At 48.4% G+C, this 24,561-nt stretch overlaps 1 protein-coding gene across 4 annotated transcripts in view; it reads left to right on the forward strand.

Moving 5' to 3' along the window:
- The window catches only part of Cyth1 (cytohesin 1), an 82,660-nt gene that overhangs the window by 32,667 nt on the left and 25,432 nt on the right, over positions 1 to 24,561 (forward strand). For 2 of the 4 annotated variants that reach the window (XM_034505841.2, XM_034505844.2), the window contains 2 exons: positions 19,934 to 20,016; positions 21,456 to 21,520. In XM_034505841.2, coding sequence (XP_034361732.1) covers positions 19,934 to 20,016; positions 21,456 to 21,520 — 148 coding nt within the window. Of the gene's footprint in view, positions 1 to 1,404; positions 1,534 to 10,854; positions 11,022 to 19,933; positions 20,017 to 21,455; positions 21,521 to 24,561 lie in introns of those variants that run through there. The other 2 variants (XM_034505840.2, XM_076935389.1) reach the window with 2 other exon arrangements.

A 24,561-nucleotide genomic window follows, 5' to 3' on the forward strand; every position in this document is an offset into this window, starting at 1 on the left:
CTACATGAGGCTTTCTAAAACAAACAGATGTAGACAACAGAAAAACAAAGAGCAGGAGATTGAAACTGAGCTTTCTGAAAAGAAGCAATACAGATAGCCACAGATGCACTGGGCCTGGTGACATAAGGCCTGTATGTAATTCTAGTACTTTACAAGCTTAGGTAGGGCATCGAGAGTTCAAGGCCAGTTTGGGCTATAAGGTAAGGCTCTGTATCAAGCAACTAAACAAGCAAGCAAACAAACAAACAAACAAAAAAAACACAAAGCCTGGCAACAAAAATGACCAAAATAGTTAAAATACTCAATATCTTTCGATCATTCGGAATGCCAGCTAAAAGCCCCGAGGACACAGGTGCATAATGCATCGTTGCAGCAGATGCCGTGGCGGCTCCTTAAAGATCAAGACAGCTCTGTACGTGGAGCGCTTTACCTGTGGAACCATCTGGCTGGCCTGGCTTATTATTACTTACTTACTTAGGTTTTTCAAGACAGTTTGTGTCTGTGTGGCGCTGGCTGTTCTGGAACTTCCTCTGTAGAGCAGGCTGGCTTTGAACTCAGAGATCTAACTGCCTCTGCCTCCTGAGTGTTGGCACGCACCATCACACCTGGCTTCCTGATTTTTTAATTATTATTAGTTATTACTATTACTTATATTTATGTATTTATTGTGCTGAGGTGAGGGGTCTGTGCATGCCGTCATGGCAGTGCAGTGGTCAGAAGACAACTTGTGGAAGTTGGTTGTCTCCTTCCACTTATGTGCATTCTGGGGGTCAAACTCTACCCACTAAACCATCTAGCCAGCCTCACATTTTATGATGAGAAAACTTGGAAATTTCCCATACACACTTAAGGACAAGGAAATACATTACTCACCTTAATTTTGGATCTCAACATTGTGTGTATGGAATTATCAGACAGACCCTCATAAGCATGCAGTTGTTATGTGTGTGTTAAAAACTACAGAAGTCAGAAAGGGGTTGAAACCGACCTCCCGTGGACTGGGAGCGTGGCCTTTCTCATCCCCAGGCCTTGTGCTGGTAGCTGGGGTTTGATAGCACGCTGTGATGGTCACTGTCTTTGTCTGTGGGTGATGATGTGCAGCTTTCTAACTGGGCGATGACCTGGGAAGATTGAGGAGGTGAGGCAGAAAGAAGCAGCTGCTGCATCCTTGCTTGGGTGAGTGAAGACAGGGTGGGCCACTGCTGAGCTGGCAAGATGACTCAGTGCTGTTTAATATGCTAGAAGGTGCCTGAGCTTGACCTGGGAACTGGGTGGCGACAGAAGCTGCAGTGGGCTCATTGGTCCCTGTGCCACTAGCTCTTCCTCTGGTACTCCAGAAGCAGCTCTGAGCTACCCTAGTGGCTGGATTGCTCCCCAGTAGGTGTTTCCAGCTCCACCCAACCACAGCCCCGGAAACTCCTTTGGACACTTTGCTGAGTGAGTTAGGAGTTCTCCTTCGTGGCCAAGCCCAGCAAGCCTGTCCTGTCGTGAAAAGTCAAACAATGGTTCTTAAAGAAGGAGAAGGGGAAGATGGTGAGTCCCAGCCCCAGACTGGACCCAGGTGCCTGAGGTAGCTGGGGTGGAATTCTGAGGATCTCTTTGGACCAGGGCACAGTTAGAATATGGTTTTTATTCTGTTCCTTTCAGAAGAACTTTGAGCTGCAGTGTGCTGAGTGAATAAGATTCTAGGGTGTGTGTGTGTGTGTGTGTGTGTGTGTGTGTGTGTGTGTGTGTGTAGGCAGAGAGAGTGAATAAATATGAGATTCTAGATGAGGTAACAATAATCACCCAGGCTTCTTCCAGCCTCGGCTTTACCTTGAGCTCTGTGTGAAGCAGTAGATGTTCGTGGTGGCATGTAGCCTTCTGCTTGTTGACTATCTGAAGAGCAGTTGGGCCACAGCTCTTGGAACTGTGTACCACAGTGAAGCTCGGCTGGGAGTAAAGGCATCCACTGGGTTGTGCAGACGAGGTTTGTGGTCAACAGTGTTTGCTTTTCTTACATGAAGCGTAGGCGAAGTAGAGGCTTCCTCTTTCTTTGCAGCAGGGTGAAGACTGAAGTCTCCTGGTGTCTTTTGCACTTCCCTCATCTGCTCTCCCACAGGTCCAACAGTGGAGCTGTGCTCAGGAGACTCTGGGCAGTCTCCTCCTGTGCCTGGCTTGGCTGCACAGCAGTGTTTCAGCCCTGAGGCAACAAAGGGCAAGTGTCTGCCCAGCTGCAGCCATTGTGGGTCCTAGAGTAAACCTAGGGAGATGAGGCCATGCTTCAAAGGACATCTGAGCGTCCCTTTCACTTCCCTCTCTTGGCTTACTGAGCACACACTTGAAGTCTACTGCTAGAGCTCACCCTGGGCAGAGCCCCTGGGTGAGGAGGCTGTGCCGTCTCTGTTGTAGTACCTTTGCCTTCAAAGAAGGGAACAGCAATGGGACTGATGCCAGGCCAGGGTGAGCTGCCTACTGGGAGCTTTTGTTTTTGAAGGGTGAGTCTGCATGAGCCTAGGTATTGAGCTCCAAGGGGAACAGTTTTGAGAGCAGAAGAGGACACAGAATAAAGTGTTAGACTAATCAGAGTGAGATCACAGGGCCAGGCCAGCGGTGCCCACCAACTCCTCTGCCTGCCACATCTTCATGGTTACTGGCTGCCAGTCCTCCACCTAGTTACACGCGTAGCTAGGAAGTGTGGTCAGAGGAGTCATAGCTGCCCAGAGTGTGGGTGCATGCCTAAATCCAGGGCTTGGGTGATAGGCCTGGGTAGGGCCTTAGGTCAGAGCTTTAGGGCCAGGGCTTGAGGGATCAGCTCCACTCTGCTTGGAATGAACAACACTGAAGGCTACCAACTCCATTTCCCAGCCCCTCCTAGTGCTTCCTACTTGGGACAAAAGGGAAGGAGCCTTTTAAGCACTGCCAAAGCAGATTCTCAAGATGGAACAACAGAGCAGGGTAGCATTTAGGCTGGTGTTGGGGGAAGGGAACAAGTGGAGTTTCCTGTGGCAAGTCCCAGAGGTCTCCAAGGAGGGCAGTGCGTGCTTCTCATGAAGCTACCTCCTCCAGATTCACTATCCCAAGCTCATGCCTGCTCAGTGACGAGGGCTTTGGTCAGATGTTCAGAAGTCAGGTCCTTCCAGTACACATATCAGCCCTGCCCCTTTTACCTCCTCCTTTTAAAACATCATCTGTATGTATGCATGAATGTTTTGCCTGCATGTATGTACATGCACCACATGTGTGCCTGGTATCCTGGGATGACAGAAGAGGCTATTGGATCCCCCGGAGCTGGAGTTATAAATGGTCATGAGTCACCATGAGTGCTGGGGATCAAACCTAAGTCCTCTGATAGAGCAACAAGTGCCCTAAACTGCCGAGCCATCTCTCCAGCCCCTTGCCTCCTTTTTATCTGTACTTAATTGGTTGCTCCCCAGCATTGTGTGTTTATTTGCCTATGTGAGTGTTACTAATACAATTAACTGGGCACTATTTTCTTAACTGCCATAGTTTGCTTCTAGATCAGCTATTTGAGCTGATCTGTTTATGTGTAGTCCCATTAAGTTGCCACTGAGCCTTCCCTTTAGGATAGAATCCAGACTCCTTAATGTGAGTCCATTTCCCTCTCCTCCACAGGATGCAGTAAGGACATTTCCTGGGGCTCTCTGGTCTTACTGTACCCCAGGCCTTGACTTTTGGTGTGCCCATAGTCCTTAAGTCTGTTTTTACCTCGTTGGGAGTCACCATTCCCACAGCCTCTCCATTTGGGACTTGTCATTAAGTCCTGCATCCAGCTGGCCCCTCTGCAGCATCTCAGCGTGTCCTTGGCATGCACAGATGCTGTGCCAGGTTGCTGCTGCCACAGGCTTACCCGCCTCTTCCACTGGCAAGACTGGGTCTGGAGCTATTTAAGTCCCAGCTCCAAGCACAGGCCGCGCCTGCAGCAGATGCTTAACAAATGCTCTGCTACATGAATCTGCAGGTCTCAGTAGGAGAGTCAATGCTAAGGACTGGGCAGGGACCAGGAGTGTGAACCGGGCTGTGGGTGTTGGATCCCTGCCTCAGTCAAGAACTCTGAGGAGCAGTTCACACCTGAGCTGTCAGGTTTTTTTGTTTTTTGTTTTTTTTTTTTTTTTAAGGACTCAAAAATATCTGAAGCTATAAGGCACTACAGTATAAGGCACTACAGTGGTATATCAAATAGTATTATTTATAGGAAAGCACACCAAGTAGAGTTGCATATAGCATCTCTCCAGTGGAACTCTGGGCCCAACAGTTCACCTTAATGTTAACTTGGCCTCTGCCCTGGCTGTGCTCAGTTGCTTGCTGCATCTCTGGTGACCTGTGTCCTGGCTTTGGACAAGCATCTTGCTAGGTGTTATAAGGAAGCCCTAAGGTGCTGGTGCTGTGGGCAAATACCTCAGATACTTCTTAGAGTGGCGTGTGCTTCCATCTGATGGAACATGTTTGACTTTGTACAAAGCACGCATCAAAGCATGAAGCTCCCGTCACCATCTACCCTGGCAGTATTGAAGCACTTTGCTGCGGTTTGAGCTTCACAGACCTCCCTGTTGAGCACAGCAGGGTCGACAGCACACAGCAGCCATGCTTTTATTTCTTCTTAGTGAAGATGCTGGGTAGAAGCAAGGCCTCTGCCTCTGAAGACAGGCAGCCTGGCCCACTGGCCTGAGGCCGTCCCCCACCTGCCACCTTCCTCAGTGGAGTGTGAAAGCTGTGCTAGCTGCAGACATCCCAGACCCACAGACCCGTTAGAGAGGAGGCTTGGGAGGCAGAAAGTGGAATGAGATTCTAAGAGTGCAGAATTGTGGGAAGAAAGGCAGACTTGGGTCTGGGGTCTCAGGAGCCCTGTTGGCTTGCAGAGTGGTCAGCAAGGATGAAGCTGGAAACTGCAGACAAGTGGTCAGGGTAGCTCGGAGGCAGCTCCATGTTCAGTCAGTCTTCGCATGGTTCAGAAAACTTGCTAAAATGGGGTAGAAGGCTGCATAGTTTGCTGCTGGCTATGTCAGAAAAAGAGAGTTAGACTTTCTGGAAATATCTGGGAATTTCCACCTTTCATTTCCCTTTGGACCTTGACAACCTTCCAAAAGCAACTTCACCAAACACAGTGTTCTGGTGTCTGCTCTCCCATCTGTCTTCTGCTCAGCTATGCTTTCCTCTTAGGAATGAATGACTCCAGTGAATGTTGGTTCTCCTGCCCGCCCACCCACCCAGGTCTTCAGCCATGAGGAGTTTGTGTGGCTCTACCACAGAGCCAGGTATCAATAGCAGCTGGGCAGTCAGTCGTCCAGATCCAGGAAGAGCCTTTGCAGCTAGCTACCCAGCCAAGCCCTGCTCAGCTCTACGACAGCCATTGCAGTGGCCCCCATGAGAGTGGGCTTCTGATCATTGAGCACCTCACAGCCTAAGTTAACCTAAGTAGACCTACCACTGCTGACACGACCCTCTTCTGGCTGTGGCGGTATCAACTACCTTTTTGTTTCTCATGCCTATGTGTGGCAGGGAGCTGTGGGGGACAGGAAATCAAATCCTGCTACCCTGCAGATGGGCTGGTGTGGAAGGACCCACCTAGCACGGTTCTTCCTTTCTTGGGAAAATGAGGAAGTCATATTTTGCCTTAGCCCTGTGTTTCTTCACACTTTACAAAGGACTCAAGGAAGCTCAACTTACGACCTCAGAGAGAGTTCTGTGAGTTTCTCTCCAGAGTCAATGGCTGCTCTGACCCCTTCTTCTTGGTGCTTGAGCCTCTTTCCCTGTCTTATTCTGAGTCAGGATTCTAAGCAGTGTGTCCATATGAAAGGCCACCAGTGCAACCACAGCAGTGTCACCAAGTAGGAGTTTCCCTGATAGTGAACCAGTGCTCAAGAATGTCTCTAACACAGAAGAAAGGCTCAGGCTCTTTCTGGACAGAGGAGCTGGTGGCATTTCTGCATTTTTTCTGAGAAGCCCCAGCAGTGGAGATTGTGGTTCCTGGGACCCAGCTTATAGACCGGTAGGAAGAGAAGAGTTGGAGCATGTGTCTTCCTCATGCGCCCTCTTTACATAGTGGCTGCTGATGGTGTGAGGCTCGTGGGTTCACAAGTACACACATAGGGCATAGGAGGAATGTGACAGTACTGTCTGGTGCCATCGAATGTCCCTGCTGGCATCTACAGAGCACCTTACTCTCTAGTCACCATGTTCAATTTGAAAGATTTGAAATTTTCATGAAAATTTGAAAGATTTTCAATTTTTACAACTTTGATGCTGTAGCCATTGGGCAAATTTTTATACACAAATTAAGAATCCAAATTTAGTTCAAGAAGCAGACTCAAATTTTCTGATGGAAAGACCTGTGTGTTTGAGTGGTACATACAGAAGGCTACACCAGCCTGCCCACACTTCTGGGAGCGCATGCGTGCTGGAAGGCCGGTCACTGGTGCTTTTGTCCTACTTACAGGGTAACTGAGCTTGAGCGGTCCTTTTCTGTTCAGTTTCTTGTGCTCCTTCTTGAATCTGCCTTTTATAGCCACCTTGGGTCTCAGAGACACGAGGCCTTACTTCTTCCTGTCTCTCCACCCCCACCCTCCCAGCTCTTTTGGGCCTCCCTTGCTGCATGCCAAGCTGCCTCCTCTGCATTGTGCAGGAGGTAGGGCCCATCTAAGAGCAGCCCCTGAGATAATTTGCTGGGTAGGGCAGAGATAGAACATGCCCCCCTCACCCACCTCTACCCTGCAGCAGAAGCCAGAGGCCTGGGCCTCTGGGTATTCCCAGTCTTGGCCTACTTCGAAACAGCAGTGACTGCCACAGGGCCAGCAGTTGAACTGCTCTGGACTCTACCCAGTGGCTTCAGTTGTTCCTGTCATTTTTATATTTCAGTGTTGCCACTGGGACTAGAGACAACTCTAGAGAGTGGTTGTTTGGCACTCTGCTGGGATGTGCTTCTTAGGCTTTGTCACCTTGACTGACACAAGCTAGCTCATTTGGGAAGAAGGAACCTCAGCTGAGAAAGCCTGGCTGGTAGGCAAGTCTGGGGGACATTTTTTGATTAATGATAGATGTGGGAAGGCCCATGAGGGTGGTGCCATCCCTGTACACATGACTCTGGGGTATATAGGAAAGTAAACTCCGCACCCTGGCAGCAAACCAGTAAGCAGCACTTCCTCCATGGCCTGTGCATCCTGCCTGGCTTCCCTTCAAGATAGACTTTAAACTACAGGTTGAAATAAACCTCTTCCTCCCCAAGTTACTTTTGGTCATGGTGTTTATCATAGCAATAGGAACCTAAGACATGTGAGATAGAGATGCCCCTCAGCTTTCAGACCCTTACTGAGCAAGAGTAGATGGCTGTTGGTGGCTTCTTTAAAAAAGCCTCTCCAGGGCTGGAAAGATGGCTCAGTGGTTAGGACCACTGACTGTTCTTCCAAAGGTCCTAAGTTCAATTCCCAGCAACCATCTGGGATCTGATGCTCTCTTCTGGTGTGTCTGAAGACAGTTTCATATATAAAATAAATAAACCTAAAAGAAAAGAAAAAGTATCTCGTTTCTGTTTGTACTAAAGCATCACAAAGCATTTTTAAGTATAAAGAATTTCAGATTCTCTAGTATCAGGAGATTGAGGGTCATGACTGGCCAGAGACTTTGTGTCTCTTATGGATCTGTAGTACCTTGTATGTAGAGTGAGCCTACAGGGAGCTGAGGGTACCACTAACAGTACCTTGATCTGAGCCTTTCCCTCAGAAGTTACCACATAAATCAGGATGGTGCCCATTCACCTTGCACTCTTGTCCAAGGCTTCTCTGCTCCTGCAGACCACGTGCCTGAGGCAGGAGAGAGGGAGGTTTAACGGGTGTGTTTGGAGTGGTAGTTTCAGTAAGGATGGCGCCAGCACCAGTACACGCGGATATACTTCTCTTTATTACTGCTGGAGCTCTCACATCAGTCCCTGTTTTCCCTCCTCAAACCGGAAGACCTTCAGGCCTTTCCCAGGCGCCTCCTTGCTGCTTTTGCTCTTCCGGAGTGTTTCTCTCCTTACCTCAGCTCAGCAACAGTGGAACCAACTGTTTGAATTGGAGTCAAAGACACCAGCCCCACTCCATCTTGCCTTCCAGACTTTTCCCATTTGGGCCACCCTTCCTTTTGCCTTTGTTCTCCCCTCTCAGCTGGGCACTCCTCCCTTCCTTCCCAGTGGATCTTAACATCAGTCTTGGCTCTTGTGTAGACTCAGTCTGGAGAATGTTGCCCTGTTCTCTGTCGTCTGGCCTGTAGCCCCTTTATAATGCACTGTGTGCTCTCTGTTCTTACTGTAAGAGAAGTGGTGACGGCTGAGCTGTTTGAGGTGGAACTCATCATATCAGCTCTGTATCTTCCAGGGTCAGGGGTCTCTGATTGATGTGTTGAATTATTAGTCCAAGAAAGTAATTTCTAAAAACTTCCATTTTCTCTGTTGGGATTCCTGTTCTGCAAGCAGGTTTTCCCCCTGCTTGCAGGTTTTTCCTGACCACTGTCTTCATAAATTTGGTTGTACAGTGATTTGTTTTATCATCTTTTTTTCTTTAGGTATGGGAGGGACTTAGTTTGCAGCCTTTCTCCCTAACTTCTGGTCTGCTGGTTCCCTGTACTTCACTGTTTATGCCTAGAGTTGTGTTCATACAGGCTTTTGCTACCAGCTTCCCTTAGCATGGGTTTCAGCTTAAGGTAACCAGTTCATGTGCTGTGAATAAAGCTGGCAGAAGATCCACTCAGTGTACGTGTTGTAAGCAGACACATCTGGGAGACTCATGGCCAACATTGCACATCATGTGTATGATCGCTGGTGTATGTGGAAGGGATAGATCAGGGTTCACCTGCTGGGGTCTTTCAGTCTCTGGAGTGTGTGTGTACTTAAGAGTCAGCACTGTCACCTCAACAAAAAGGATGTCACCCTTGGGACTATGACAAGAACTGCAGATATGTTCAGTGTGAGGTACCACCTGAAGGTGCACGTGTAAGAGACTACCCTGTGTGACGCAAACAGACCTGCAAACACTGAGCCGAGTTGCTATCAGGTGATACTAATGCACGTGGGCTAAGCAAGGACGTGGCCCAGGTAATCAGGGAGTCTCCCTGGAAGAAGTGGGCATGCACAGTGTGGGGATGAGCCTCCAAACAAGAGGAAACAAGGAAGCCTGGACCTATCAGATGTGGCAGAGCAGAAAGGGTGGAACCTGCAGACATTAGAGGCAAGGAGACAGGAGTCCGATTAATGCATCCAGCAGGATTCTCTGCCCTCATTTTGTTGAAAACTTGAAGGTTTTTGCAGCTTAAATCAGGAATTTTGTAGGTGATTTTAGGATTCTTTTAAACAAGCACCACCATTTTGGCACTCGCTGGTCATGTTGTCATGGCTGTTGTTAGAGGACGTGGGCTGGAACGGCAAGCACAGTGTTTGAGTCCAGTCTGGGAACACTGCCATGGTGATGAGGGTCTGTCAACATTCTCTGACCACATACATTCTCCAGCTGGGCTGAACCCTGAAACTGGGTACACCTGTGGAGAGAAGGGTGACCTCAATAGTGGCTTCCTAATGCAGTGGGCTACAATGAAGAGAGGCCTGGGCTGGGGAATCTCCTTTGTTATATGTCTGGAGTCATGGTTGTTAAGTGTGGTTGTCCCAGGGACTCTCAGCAGTGTCTAGAGACATTTTGGTAGTCACACCTGGCTGAGAGAGGCCGGCTGTGGCACCTAGTGGGAAGAAGGTGCCTGTTCTTACTCTTGGTCTCATCTTTCATCTCCTCTGGTTGCCTCAGTACCCCAGAAGCACACAGAAATGAGTCCCTACCACTGAACCATGTGCTCTAAATGGCCATAGTGCTCACTCAGAATAAAGAACTCTGGCATAGTTCAGTTGTGCATTTTCTGTTTTCTCTGCTTGCTTATTTGGTGCTTGTTTAAAGAGCCACCTATTTCCTTCATAGCCTCAAGCAGTGCTTCTTGGTGTGTCAGCAGTCAGTCACCTTGTAGCCCTTCAATATCAGGCCTGGACCTATGGAATCTATGTCCTGGGCCCTGGGATTCCAGTTGGCTTGCCTAATAGGGATCCTCGTGACCCTTGGAGTCCTTGAAGAATCAGACACTGCTTGTGCCTAGGATGTAGCCATGTCTCTTGTCACTGGCCATCTTGTACAGTCACCCCCAGGAGTGGTCTTGCCCAGCCCTGCCCTGCTACCCAGCACACTTAGCAACCATGGTCCACCTCTGGTGAAGAGCACACGGGTACTAGCATACATGCAGAGCAGAAGATTAAAAGGCTGCAGTATCCCATGAGAAGGCGGAGGGAGGAGATTCTCTAGGGGTGGGTCTTGTAGGATGCTGCCTCCTAAGACCCTCCCAGGTGGCGTGTATGAAAAAGCAGGCTGGTTGTAGGATGGATGTAGGACTGGCACAAGGATTGAGGTTATGCCGACGCAGGTAATAGATGTTTGACCCCTGATCTAGTCTCTTGTTTGAGAAGACATCTTAAGTAAGGGTTACCATCTTCCTGGAGAGAGCAACCATCAAGCTTTGCTTCTAAGGGGAAGAAGAAAGCAAGCACAGCCTATGAGCAAATGCTAGCAGTGCCTCCCCTCCCCCAGGAGGCCAGGAAGAGGGTAGTAGGAGGGGCGGTGTGATTACATTCATGGAAATGAGCCTGCTAGGAGAGGAGCCGCGCACACCGAGTGTCAGCTGCTGCTGCAGCTCCTGCACCGTCCCCATCCCCGGGGCTGTGCCAGCCTTCCCCACCAGGCTCTGCTCACTCCCGCCCGCTGTTTGGCCATTCGGCTTTTGTCTCCTCTGGACGCCTCCTCCCCTGCCCTTGTGTGCTGGCACACAAATGCTGTCCTGGCTCCAGCTCTCCCTGCACCCAGAGCTGGGAGAGCTCCGGGAAGCCTGGGCCTGTGGGATTGCTGTACAGATCCACCATGGCCTCTGACATGGAGAACTGCGGATCAGCTGAGGCTTTGATGTTGCTGCCCAGAGCTTGACAGGACACTGGGGCCACAGGAGAGGGGACACGCCGGCCGCCGGTAAGAGCCTGGTGGATGGCGCATGGAGCGGGACTGCAGCTCCCCCTTGTTCTGCCTAGATGCAGCCTCTCCCACCCTGCACCCCATATCCTGCAGCAGCAGGCAGCAGGAGCTGACATGCTCCGCTGACTCTGCATGTCTGTCCTTGGGTTTCCATCCTGTGCTCTCTCCTCTCAGGGATTTTCCACTGTGCTTCTGGATAGGTACCCAGTCATTTGTTGTTTTTTCTTGTCCTGAGACTAAAGAGCACACCAATAACCAATTCCCAGTTCTGGCTTTGGGTAGGTTAAAAATAGGGTAGCAGAAAGCCAAGGTGCAGATTTACAGCCAGGCTTTTCCCTCTAGATCTGCCGACCACTTGGGGTTTTTGCTGACTCTGGGCCTTTGGACCTTCCTGGTCACGGGCAGCCAAGGTGCTAGCAGTACACACAAAGACGAGCGGGACCCTTTCCAGGTGCTAGACAGAAAGAAGGCTTAAGTGCGCAGAAAATTTCAAGGTGTATGAAGGACTGCTGTGCAGAGGATCTTTAGGGAAGAGGTAAAGTGACAGAGAAGTGACTTCTGAAGCCCCCTCTCTGCTTCTGTTTGGGATGCAAGGGGGTGTGGTGGCCCAGCTGTGCAGTGTGCCTGTGACTGCAGCTGGCAGGCACTAGAATGGCAGTGCTTCCCCCAAAAGACTCAGTGTCCTCTGACCCCCAGAGGAGGGTGAACTGAATGACCAGGGTTTCTGGTATAGTGAACTTTCCACCTGCCCCAAGAACTAAGGACCAGTGCTGTCTCAGAAGGGTTCCAGAGGTTCTTCCTCACCAAGGGGTCCCAGCTTTGTCCTGCATAGAGAATGCTGGAAGCTTGGTGCTGAGGAGAAGCTGCTGTGCCTCCTGGCTGTTTCACTGGCCCTGCCAGGTGTTAAGAAGGGTAAGGGTCTCTCAGTCCTTGTTTGTTTTAATAAAATCAGATAAAATTTGATGACTCAGTTCCTCTTACTGCCTTGAACTTTGACCTCATTTCTCTTCACTGAACTGCTTAAATTGTAGCAAACTCAGCTTTGAGTTCTAGCATTTATTCAATAAATTGTGTTGATTCTTTCCTCTAAATGATAGTAAAATACGTTCTTGGAGCTTTGAAAAGTCACACTCCTAATCTGTGTCTACATGTAAGGAAACAGGGGCGAGGAGAAATCAGTGAAGTCCTGGCTGGTCCTTGGCTTCCTCCCCACTCCCTCTGTCCCTGGGCAGTGTCCCCTCTGAATTCACCAGGCAAGGCTGAGGCAGAGGTTGTTGTTAAGGTGTTCATCAGAGGACCTGTCTCTAAGCCTTGAGAACAGGACCAGTCTTCCCTCAAAATTCAAAGTCTTTAGTGGATATAATTGTAGCAGAGGCCTGGCCTGAGTGGGTTTGTCTGGAAGAATGTAAACTAGAGTATGTAACTCTCCACTTGGGCAGTTTGCCCACCACATCTGGGTCGAGGAGCATTTGTGCTTGCTGCATGAGAATTTAACAGGCTTTAGTCCAGTGAGTGTGTGAATGTCTTTAAAACTCTTACGCTGCGGGAGGGTGGTAAGACAAAGACCTTTTCAAGGGCCAGATCATAGTAAAAAGGATCTGAAGTGGAATCAAGAGGTTAGAATATTGCCAGGAAATTTTCTGTTTATTTTTAATTATGACAAAATCCATATAACATAGAACTTGCCATCTTTGCCATTTGAAGTATACAGTTAATGTGCTGAACATACTTAAATGTTGGTGCTCACATCCCCAGAAGTGTTGAAATAAACGTTGCCACTCCATCCCTGCTGATCTTCTCAACCACCCTCGCCTCCCAGACCCTCACTCACTACTCTCTCTCTCTGTGAGTGTGGCCCAAGGACCCTTGAGTAAGGGAGACTCCACAGTGTCCATCCTGTCACTGGCCATTTCACTGAGCATCTTCGGTGTCCTGGGCTGTAGTGGCACGGGAACCTTCTTCTTTCTAAACCTCCGACAGTGTATTAAATTTTAGGAAGGACTTCGAAGGCTTTGACTCACTAGGAAGGAAATGGGATTGGTTCTCCAGAGCTGACAGATTCTGTAAGGGTGTGATGGGACTGTGGCACACTGCTCGCAGCAAGTGTGTCACTAGGTCTCTGACTGTGGTCACACCCCTTCCTGTGTCCAGCTTCTCTCCTCCTGGATCCTGATTCCTATCCTGAAGACTGGAAATGTCTGGCTTGGTGTGTGGCCTGAAGCACCAAGCTTGGGTTTTCATCTTTTGCTCTTACCTGAAAGATACAGGAAAAGAAGGTTGCATCCTTAGGCCTTCTGAATGACTTAGTCCCATCACTTGTGAATGTAGAGTTCTAAGTGAGGGAAACAGACTCTCCTAGCCAGTGTAGCAGCAATCACTGCTTTGAACTTGGTCCTGCCTTTGAATCTGCAGTTGCTTGTTTCTATGCCAGCCCCTCCTGTCCTTGACCCCCTTCCCTATAGTTTCTGACTTAACACAGGGCCTTAGGGCTATCACTTTCTCCTCTATGATGTAAGAGCCATGCTGTCTCTACTTCAGAGTGTTCTTTCTGGAAGCAGCCTGTCAGCTTATTGTTCATGGAGGGGCATATACTGATGAGATAGCTTCCCCAGGGTCCCACGGATGCTGAGTATGGACTGCAGGTGATTGTAACCCAACAGCCCTGGCCAGTCCCACAGGTGGGCACAGTGTCCTGTAGACATAGCCCTCATTAACGTGCACCTCTGAAGTTGTTCATGGCCTCCAGGTCTTCTCTGGGACTGCTGCACACTCAGGAAGGGAGAGTGCCACCCTGCTTGGAGGCAGCAATGGTTGTAGGTGGGGTGAGCATCTGTGCTGGGTAGGCAGGAGAGGAGGAGAGTGAGCTTGATCTGCAGGGGCATGGCTCAGGACACTGAGCAAACTGGCTTGGCTCCTTTCTTGAGTGTGCTGGATGCAGTGATGGACAGAGGCCATTCCATCTTACAGAGAAGTAACAGCTGCTGTGCAGTGGTATACCTGCAAACATCCAGTTCTTTTTAGTAGTTTAGTTTTCCGAAGTGTAAGTCACTAGGATTTCTGTTTCCTGGGAGATAATGTGATACAGGCCCCTGGAGGGGACAGACCCTGGCCTTGTTGCTAAGGTCACATTGGACAGGTCCAGTGGAGGGCAGACAGTTGATGGTTGGGGTTGGTGCCTCGTACTGTGGTGGTGCTGCTGGCCTTCAGGACTCTTCACACTGTGGGCCCTGTGGGCCTCATAGGAAGTTTCAACTGCAGCTTCTGTATCTGTGCTCTTGGAACGAGGACAGTCAGTGTCCTCTCAGAGTGGGTGCCAGCTCTGTGGAGGTATGAGGAAACTTGGCTTCATCTTACCACCTCTGCAATTCTGGGCTGTGGTAGGTTTACCTGAGGTGAGCCAGAGGTGGGGAAAAGGGTGGGAGGAGAGAAAAGGAAATATCCATACACATGTTCACTGTTCAGGAAACTCTGTCCAGGTCCAGGGTAGGAAAAGGTATCTTAACAGGAGGGCTGTGTATGGAAATACGGAGGAGCCCTTAGGCCTGGGTTGGGGCTCTCCCCATGGTAGCCATGCTTTGTATGTTTACCTGCTTCACAGGGAGGAGGAGATGCACTTGGCAACTCATAAATATCTCCCTGTAGTACTGCATTAAATGTCTTATCCACTGTGAGGCTGGGGCTCTGTGGATATTGGTTAGTAATTAAGGTAGGAAAAAGACAAGGCAGCAAGTGTATTTTTAAGCCAGGCAGGTTTGTTTGGTTGTTTTTTGTTTTGTTTTTTGTTTTGTTTGTTTTTTTTGCGAGGGAGCAAGATGACCTCAAAAAGCAAGAAAAAAATTTGAGTTCCAAAGCATGGCTGGACCCTTCTGATTTCACGGCACGCACTAGACCCCGTGTGTTTGAGCAGTGACTGCTGAATAGAACCTGATGTCACAGGGGTTGCATCTGCAATGGGACCTCAGGGCAGCTGTCATGGGACAAAGCAGAGACTGCAGGCTTTAGACTGCTGCCTGCCATCCTGTGCACATTTTCTGCTCCTTGGCTTGAAAAGAAGGCACCGTCCCTTTAAGACAGTCCTCCTTTGTATGTGCTGGCTGGACCATGTTTCAGCTCTAGGTTCTGCCTACAGTTAAAATCTGCAAAGCAACATTTAAATAAATAAATGAAAGCTTCCCTTGTGTGGCTTCTGCATTTACAACTGGGCACAATGGCTCCCTGTTGTTTGGCCACTTTAATCCCCTTCATTAAATTGGAACCTGGGAAAGGATGGTGAGGAGACCAGTGCTGGCTGTTCCGGCTGCCTGCTGGCTGGACACCTTACACATTAACCTTAGAGCATGGGTCCCTGCCCTTCGGCATAGGTACTGAACAACAGAAGGGCTCCTCTGACCTGGCTCCATTGTGCTCAGACTCACTAGACAACCTGCTGCCCTGCTCAGTGGCATTTCTGTCTCCTGGCACAGAAGCGTGGCTGTAGCACGTGGCAGTGGGGGAGGGGGGTTGTTTGTTGTTCTGCCATCTGGCCTGTCAGAGAATGTTCTTGTACAGTTTAACCCTAGCTGTCCACTGGGTTTGATAGCCTTCTGAACTGGTGCCCCCCCAGGTCCAGTAGGCCAGGTTACCCAAAGGCAGAATCTTTCTGTCTCTCCTCTTTCCCAGCATGGTTCTGCTATTGATTTTATGTGTGTCATCAGCCCAGGTCCTAGTAACCTTCACACCTCTAGCACCCTGTCAGTCCATTAGGTTCTTTGGGTTAAATGAAGCAACTGTTGAGATTTTTTTTTCTCTGCCACAAAGGCTTGAACTAAAGATTCGGTGTTATGTTGGTCGAGTTTCTGTAGAGGAAAGTACTTGTTAAAATGTTAGATTTCCCTCATCTTAGAGCAAAATTCCAGGAAAATAAAAAGAGATTAAGATTGTTTTGGGGTCTTCTAAACTCTTAATTCTTCTTTGAACCAAAATGGAAGAAGTATTGATTTCAGGTTATTAAGTATTTCAGAAGTAACTTAGAGATCCTATAGTTAGTGTCAGGAGACTGGATCAAAATAAATGACAACAAATGTCACGTTTTTGTGTTTTACTTTTAACATCTTTATTATAGCTGCAAACTGGCTAGAAGCCATGTGTGTCTGGCTGCAGGGACACAGAAGCCTTTTCCCTGGAAGCCCTGGGTTAGTGTGTCAGACATGTGACATGTCAATATTCATGGTAGCCATCACCCCATTTCCAGATCTGCTCCCCAAGGCAGCAGCAGCTGTGAGCTCCTCAGTGTTGGTGCCTGGGTCTTCAGTGGCTGGTTACTGTGTCAGAGCCAGGAGTGAACCGCTGGCTTCCTCTGTGATGGGCAGACTTCAGCTTGCCTGCTCTTCTGCTGAGTGGTTCGCTATGCCTTTTAGTTCTTCTGTTTTTACTTTCGTAAGTCCTGGTGTCTACCCTGTGGACTTCTCCTCCCTCGTCTGTTCTTAGCCTCTTGCTTCCTTTGTTCTCCTGCCTCTGTAGTGGGGACCCTGCCTGTTGAGTGATCCTATCCTGACACACCTGTTTCATCCTTCATGGTACCATTGTCACCCATGATAACTGTTGTTCATCCTTGGTGAACATTTTATGCCTTGCAAGCAGGCTGATTCTGAAAGCCATCAAGCAGCAAGTGGTTCAGGACAGGACTGCAAACGCTGAGTGAGCTGCTCAGTGCACTGAACCCAGGTCTCTCATCCCTGCCTCCCAGGAGTTCTTTGAGATGAGATGCATTTGTTTGTTTCTTCATTTTGCAAGAACTTTCCATTTTGTTAAGAGAAGGTGAAGTAGTGCCATCCCATTTTCACAGTTCCCAGTGTTCCCAAGACAGTCTTGGTACATGGCCCTTGCTGGCCTCAAGCTCAGGCTGCCCTGCCTCAACCTCAAGAGTGTTGGGATTGTAGTGTGTTGCATGCCCCTCTTACTTTCAGTCTTTTGTTCTTTGGGGTACCCTTTCTATAGTCCACAGCTTGCATGCCAAACTGTTCCACATGCTTTCTGCCTCATCCCCAGCTGAGTTGTTTGTCATCCTCATGCTCCTGAGTTGGCCCTGTCCCTTGTCCTACAGTGTGCTCCTCTTGAAGTCACTTTAAAGCATGTGGCCAGGAGACTGGCTGTCTGCTACTTGTCTGTCTGATGACTCTGACTTGTCCCCACTTGGCTGAGGTCATTTTCAGTTAGAATCTTCACAGTCCTCACCGGAGTGTGTGGCTCTCTTCAGCTGTGGGCTGATGCCCCTCCTCCCCCCCATGTAGAGATCTTTGCTTCTATTGACTTCTCTGTGGGATTATAAATTTTACTGTGTGATGAGCTGATGGCTGCTCACTTTCATGTCTCTGTCTGTTGCTCAGTTTGTCCTCTAGTTCTTTTTGTTTGTTTACTTTACATGCATGTGTGTTTAGCCTACCTATATGTCAATGTACCACATGTATAGTTAACAAAAGGTTGTAATCCATCATGTGGGTGCTGGGAACCAAACCTTGGTCCTTTGGAAGATCAGTCAGTGCTCTTCACCTCCGAGACATATCTCCAGCCCTAGTTCTTTCTTAACATTTTTATTTAGATAGGAGGATTTAAGGGATGGAGGTTAATTTCCAAGAGTATGATTTTTTTCCTGTAATCCCTCCCCACCCCCCCTTTAAGGGTCTGAATCTTCTGAAGAACAATTTTTCTTTGCTTGCTAATGTCTGTTTGCTGCAGGGTTTGTTTGTTTGAGTCTTACTCTTTCCGCTGTGTCAGTGTACAAGGCAAGCTTGATAGGGCAGGCAGGAGGCTCTGGGCAGGAGGCTCTGGGCAGGTTGGATCTTAAGACCTAAGAGGGAGCTGGCAGGACATTCCTATGGGTTCCCATCCCACCTGGGTCAGCTTTTCACTAGGTAGCTTGCTCTCCAGCGCTAGTCCACTCTTGTTTCCTTGCTTGGGGATAAATATATATTCCCGTTCTTCAGCACACAGAGCCCAGAGGCTAGGTTGCAGAGATCTGATGGCACCCAAGGCTCCCAGGAAGGCCTGTGCTCTCCTGTCAGTACCTTCTCCTTCCCACGTTCTCTATCCTGGAGACTAGCTGAAATCCTGGCTACTAAAGGCCTACAGGAGTCTAGGTTTGTTTACTTTTAGAGTGTCCTCCTGGTCTTTAAAGTAGCATCTTACAGGCAGACAATGAGAAGTACAATTTGAATCTGAAATGCTGACAAAGGGTTCAGACTGTCACATAAAAATGAAGGGTGGGTTCAGGAGGCAACTTGAAGTGGTAAAAGTCAGCAGTCTGGAGACAAGGTGGTTTGTTTGTTTGTTTTTCCATTATCTTTGTAGTAAGGATCTGGAGTTTAGTCTCGCTTCTGCTCTGCTCAAATGGAGACTCATTGATGATCTGATTAACCAGCTCTGTAAGCAACAGATCAAATTTTGGTATCCTCAGCTATTTTTAAAGTGAACTTCTGCCTCCAAGTCTCAAAGCCACGCCATGTCAAGATGAGTATGTTTCCTGGATCCTCAGTGTGTGTCCATCTGTGCTGTAAACAGAGGCATATTCCTCCTCTGTGGGGTCAGCTAAGTGCCCTCCTTACCGCATCATTCCAGTGTCCCACCAATGTGAGGTGTGAGTGCCGCCGAGGAGCTGGGCATCGAACCTCATGGGCGCACCTTGACTCAAGAACAGAAAGGAAGCTGTCTGTCCTTGTTGAGGATGTTGGTGCCCTACTCTGTTTTGTACAAGGAGGGATAGGAGCCAACACTTTGCCCACTAAACACCAGGCACGGCTTGAGACACAACCATTACCCACCAGCATCTGCAGCCAAACTACCAAATGGGAAATTCCAGAAACAATTCCTAAGCCTTCACTTACACGCCATTCTGAGTAACAGGATCAGTCTTGTCTTGCTTTACCCTTCCCTGTCTGTGACCCGCCGTAACACTGACAAAATCTTAACTCGGTTTTTGTTGGTTGTTTTGTTTTTCTGCTGTTCCTCAGGCTGCCAAAGGTTTCACTTTGGTGTAGCATTGTGCCTGGGCCAGACAGAAAAGTCATCTAATGTGGATGTGCACGTAGAGACAGCCGTTCTATCTGTGGGTCTAGAAGTCTGCTGGGGTTCTTGGAATGTGTCCCTTGAGAGACACTTCCTCCTCAGATCACTCATGACATTGAACAGCATGTGGCTGAATGGGTGATGTAGTGTGTCTGGAGTGGTGGGGACTTGGGGGAAATCTGCATGGCAGTGGGGACCGGAGACATAGGGACAGGGACACTTTGCTGATTCTAGTGTTTGTTACTTGTGTGTCCACCTGCTTCTGACAGAGTGCTCAGATAAGAAGATAGTCTTGCCAGCCTGTGGCAGTGTTCATGATGAGCGTGCTTTGATGCTGGGAGACACCATGAACATTCAAATCAGGTTGAAGAGAGCCTCATAATCCTAGCTCCTAGACTTAAATGCTGTTTTTCAGTTTGCTGTGTCTTTCTAGATTTTTCTCCTCTACATGTGTGCAAAGAATTCTCACCCACTTTTCTCCAGAATGGCACAAAAGCACTTAAAAGTGGCTTTGTAGTTTACAGGAGACAGCTTGTGAGGATGTAGTTCCACTTTGACCATCAGGGAACTGAGGCTTGTCCTTGCCCAGCTGGAAGGCAGGAGGATGGTGGCTAGGCCTGTCACTCTCCTCATCCCTGGTGGTTCACCTGGTGGCATCTCCCTCCTGTTCTCTGTATACGACTATTCCTGCTCAGCGGGTGTAAGAGCTGCAGGTCCTGCTTCTCCTCAGAACCCTGCCTGAGTGATTCCCAGCAGTTTATCCTTTCCAGATGGGCTTCTGGCTTCTTCTGGTCACACTTTACCTGTGAGTCTTTGGGATGTTGTTATTTTGTGGGAGGAGTGCTTTTGTGACATTTCTATCTTTGCAGTCCCCAGTGACCTGACTGCAGAAGAGCGTCAAGAACTGGAAAACATCCGTCGGAGGAAGCAGGAGCTACTGGCTGACATCCAGGTTGGAGGGCTTGGGAAGCTGACTGACAGGAATGCTTGCTGAGTGCATGTGTCACAGGGTGTGCTTACAGCTGCTGCTTGCCACTGCTCTGACCAGAGTATAGGGATTAGTGGGGACTTTTGGTTTCCCAGAAAGTAGAGCCTCAGAAAAGCTCTCCCTACTTCTATTTATCAGAGCTAAAGGGACTCTGAGCTAAGTTTTCCCAGAAGACACACCATAGAATGCAGCCTCCGTCCGGGTTGCTGGTACCTCCTGTAGGTCCTGACTCCATTACCTACCAGCTGTGAGATAAGATAGTAGAAGGTAGAGGCATGGGCTCTGGTTTGTTTGTTTTGTTTTGTTTTGTTTTTTTAACTTCTGTTCTTCTGGTCATGGGATGGAACGACAGCACCTTCACAACTTCCTGTGAGGCCGAATGCACTGGTGTTTCCAGGGCATGTTCCTAGAGACTAGACTGTAGACAGCAATGTCATTGTCTTTCCAAGTTTCTTTTCATAACTGCAGGCTCTCTTGGGAAGAAGGAGCCATGCAGTGGGTTATTCTCACTTTGAGCAGTTGGATGTTGCTCTTCTAAAACTCTGTGTAAGATTCAAGGCTGCAAAAAGCATGGCCCAAACCTCATAAGACAGTGGAAGGACACTGGCGAGTTGGAACTATTTCAGTGGTTTTCCCTGATTCTCTGGTAACTGCTAGGAACGTGGAGAAACTTTAACCCCATCTTCTGAATGGACACAGACACACCCTTCCGAGACTGAATGAAGGAGAAGGCAGTGGTTGGGAGTGAATGGTCAGCAGATTTAGTGGGGCATTCCTTTGTCCAGTTAGAACAGTTTGAGGCCACAATGTAGGCCCAGCACAGCCCCTGCTGGCCCAGACAACCAGACCACCATGTATGCGGGTGCCTGTTAGCTCTATCACACTGTTACACTTCTGTTCTGAAGGAATATATAAAGACTATGTTCTGCCTGCATGCAAGAAGAAGGCACCAGACCTCATTGTAGATGGTATAAGTCACCATGTGGTGACTGGGAATTGATCTTAGGACCTCTGGATGACCAGCTGGTTCTCTTAATCTCTGAGCCATCTCTCCAGCCCCCATGACTACACCTTTTTAACACAGTGCATGTACCAAAACAAACAAACAAACAAACAAACAAAAACCTTCCCTAAAAAAAAAACTTCTTCTCTAGCCCAGTAACTGTGGGTCAAGTAGCTACCTCTCACCTTAGAGGCTCACCGTCTGGGGGTGGGGGGTTAGGGGAGGGCTAGTAGGTGGTGTTGAGCAAACACACTCTTCTAGTTGACCTGATAGGTTTGTGCCTGTTTTGTTGTTCTGTTCTCCTCTGTTCTGGTGTTGGTGGGGAGGGAGTTGTGTGAAGGGCTTTGGAAGTATTGCTCTTGTCTGCAGCTCTCCTCCTGGTAACTCCTTCTGTTTCCAGAGGCTGAAGGAAGAGATAGCAGAAGTTGCTAATGAAATTGAAAGCCTGGGATCCACAGAGGAAAGGTGAGTGTGTCTTGCTGCTGGGTAGTCCTCCTGGCTCTGGCTCCCAGTGCACGCCCCCACCCCAGACGCCCTGGCACATTCAAGCAGAAAGCAGGCTTTCTGCCTTCTAGTCCTAGCAGGCACACGGATGCCTTCCCGGCCTGCCTCTGAGCCCTCACTGTAAGGAGATGAACATAGGAAACTTTGTTTTGAGACATAGTCTTTCTCTATATCTCTGGCTATCCTGGAACTCACTGTGTAGAGCAGGCTGACGTTGAGCATAGAGACCTGCCTGCCTCTGCCTCCCAAGTGCTGGGATTCAAGTGTCACCAGCATGCCGAGCCATAGGAAACCTTTTATATGTACAGAACTGAGTCAGAAAGTTCAAAGGCTCCAGAAAATCTTAAGTCAGTGGTTCTCAGCCTTTGGGCCATGACTCCTTTTACAAGGGTCGCATATCAGATACCCTAAATTTCAGATATTTATGATTCATAACAGTAGCAAAATCACAGTTATGAAGTAACAACAAAACGATTTTACAGCTGGGGATCATGGCAACATGAGGAAGTGCATTGAAGGGCCTCAGCATTAGAAGGTTGAGGCTCACTGGCCCAAGTGCCCATAAGTCCTTGTGCGGATTATTGTATTCTCTATGCTGTCCTCTCTGTATACGTTTTTTAAGTTTCTGTTTTACTCTTGTTCAGTGGGAAAGCTTAGTGAGTGCTGCTAACATGACTTCCCAAGGCTGATGTGCCCACCTGTGTCTGGTGTAATGTCACGTTCGTTCGCACCTCCTTATGCTTGAATGAGAGGAGTGTGGAAGTCATTACAATGTAAAAAGATAAGATGCCAGTGACTTTGGATAGAATTCCCAGGCCTTTTCTAACTGTCTCCCCCCATAAATGATCTGCTTTCAGTTCCCTCTGTGTCTGTGTTTGTCTAAGCCTAAGCCTCCCTGTCTGGCTTTATAAGGCCCTTTGATTTGTTATTTTAAACTTGTATGGGCAGTGCCATTAGGGATGAAGGGCTACATCCTTCACAGAGAGCAGCCAGTCAGACACTGCCAGCCTCTGGTAGTCATTTAGAGTTACAGCTTTCTCATTTTCTATTAAATTGTTTTTAGACTTTAAAATTTTTACATATATGAGTACTTTGCCTAAAAGTGTGTCTGTGCACTACATGAGTGCCTGGTGCCCATGCAAGTGTGTCTGTGCACTACATGCGTGCCTGGTGCCCATGCAAGTGTGTCTGTGCACTACATGAGTGCCTGGTGCCCATGCAAGTGTGTCTGTGCACTACATGAGTGCCTGGTGCCCATGCAAGTGTGTCTGTGCACTACATGCATGTCTGGTGCCCATGCAAGTGTGTCTGTGCACTATATGTGTGCCTGGTGCCCATGCAAGTCAAAAGAGCACATCAGATCCTTTGGAACTAATTATGGATGGTGTGAGCCACCATGTGGGTGTTGGGAATTGTACCTGGTCCTCTGGTGTTCTTAACTGCTGAGCCATCTCTGCAGTTCCTTACCTTCTATCTAAAACAAACATGGAAATCAATAGAGTTCATCTAGATTTAAAACTTCTGCTCTTAGAAAAGATAATAGGCCAGGTGTAGTTGTACACATCTTTACTTCCAGCACTTGGAAGGCAGAGGCTGGTGGATGTCTGTGAGTTTGAGAGTGTGAGAGTGCTTCCCGGCATATGTGAGGTCCCAGAATCAGCAGCCCCAGCAGCAGCAGCCCTCCCACCATGACAAGTAGGTAACTGCTAAGTGAGTAGGCACGTTACAGAGTGCATGTCAGAGTTGCAGTGCCTGTGTGTGAGAAAGCCCTTGTCCAGAATGGACTGCATACGCTGCAGTAACGTGAAGACAGCTCACATAGGTGGGCAGTGCTGAGCAGCTCATTCATGCAAAGGCAGGATACTAAGAGATGTACGCACAAAAGAGGCTTAGCACTGTTCCCTATGGGTGTGAGCAATGTAAACCTAGTGTGAGTGCAGCCTCCCATACCCAGGCTAGAATCAAAGGCTGCTGGGACCTAGTGTTGCTAAGTACTAGCCATAGTAATGTGTCAGCATGCAAGAAAACACTTGTCAGTTTCTTAAGACATTAACTATGTGTCCAGCACACAGACATTTACTCAGGAGAATGGAAATGTGTCCACAAAAAACCTTTACCAAGGGCGTTTACAGCATTCATATTAAAGTCAACTGATATAAAACTTGCACAACTGTCCACAAATGAGTGAATGGTAAGGAGGCTGGAACAATGGACCATTATCTGGTAGTGTCAGAGGAGCACACTGGTCCAGTGCAGCAGCATGTGCAAACTCTACACAGACTAGAGAAGATCACATGGACATACTACATGCTTCTGTCATGAAACTCTGAGATATACCATCAAAAATAGCAGTGTCTGCTGACAGGTTTCAGACAGAGACCTGACCAGAACCTAGCAGGAAGATAGGACCAGGCCTCATCTGGAATGGTGATTGCCTAGAGCATGCCTACATGTCAGAACTGGGATTGGGACACTTAGGATATGAACAGCACACTGAGTGAAAATTATCCCTGGATTAAAAGGCAAATTATTGCTTCTTACCTGGTTCTAGGTAGATTTTTTTAATTTAAAAAATTACATTTATTTAAAGGTACACATACCACAGCGCACATGTGGAAGTCAGAAGACAACTTTCTGGAGCTAGTTCTGTCCTACCATGTGGGTCCAGAGGATTAAAGTTACATTGTCAGCTTGGCTACAAGTCGCTTTACGTGTTGAGCCATCTCACTATCCAGGAATATATGTTTATTGCGATAAATTGATAAAAAGATGGAAAAGCATGAAAAAAAAAAAACCCAGATTTTCCATAATCCACAACCCAGAGAGAACCATGATTAATGTCAGAGTGTACTTCCTTTCTGTGTCTTTTGGTGCCTGCATACGTACTTGGAATTCAGGGTACTGTTTGCTTAGTGTCCTGTGCATTGTCATGGTCCCAGTGGACTGAAGAGTCCATCAGTGTCAGCAGCCAGGCAATGAGAACACTCAGCTGGCAAGTGTAA

Source organism: Arvicanthis niloticus, chromosome 6 (genome assembly GCF_011762505.2).
Source record: "Arvicanthis niloticus isolate mArvNil1 chromosome 6, mArvNil1.pat.X, whole genome shotgun sequence".
NCBI lineage: Eukaryota > Metazoa > Chordata > Mammalia > Rodentia > Muridae > Arvicanthis > Arvicanthis niloticus.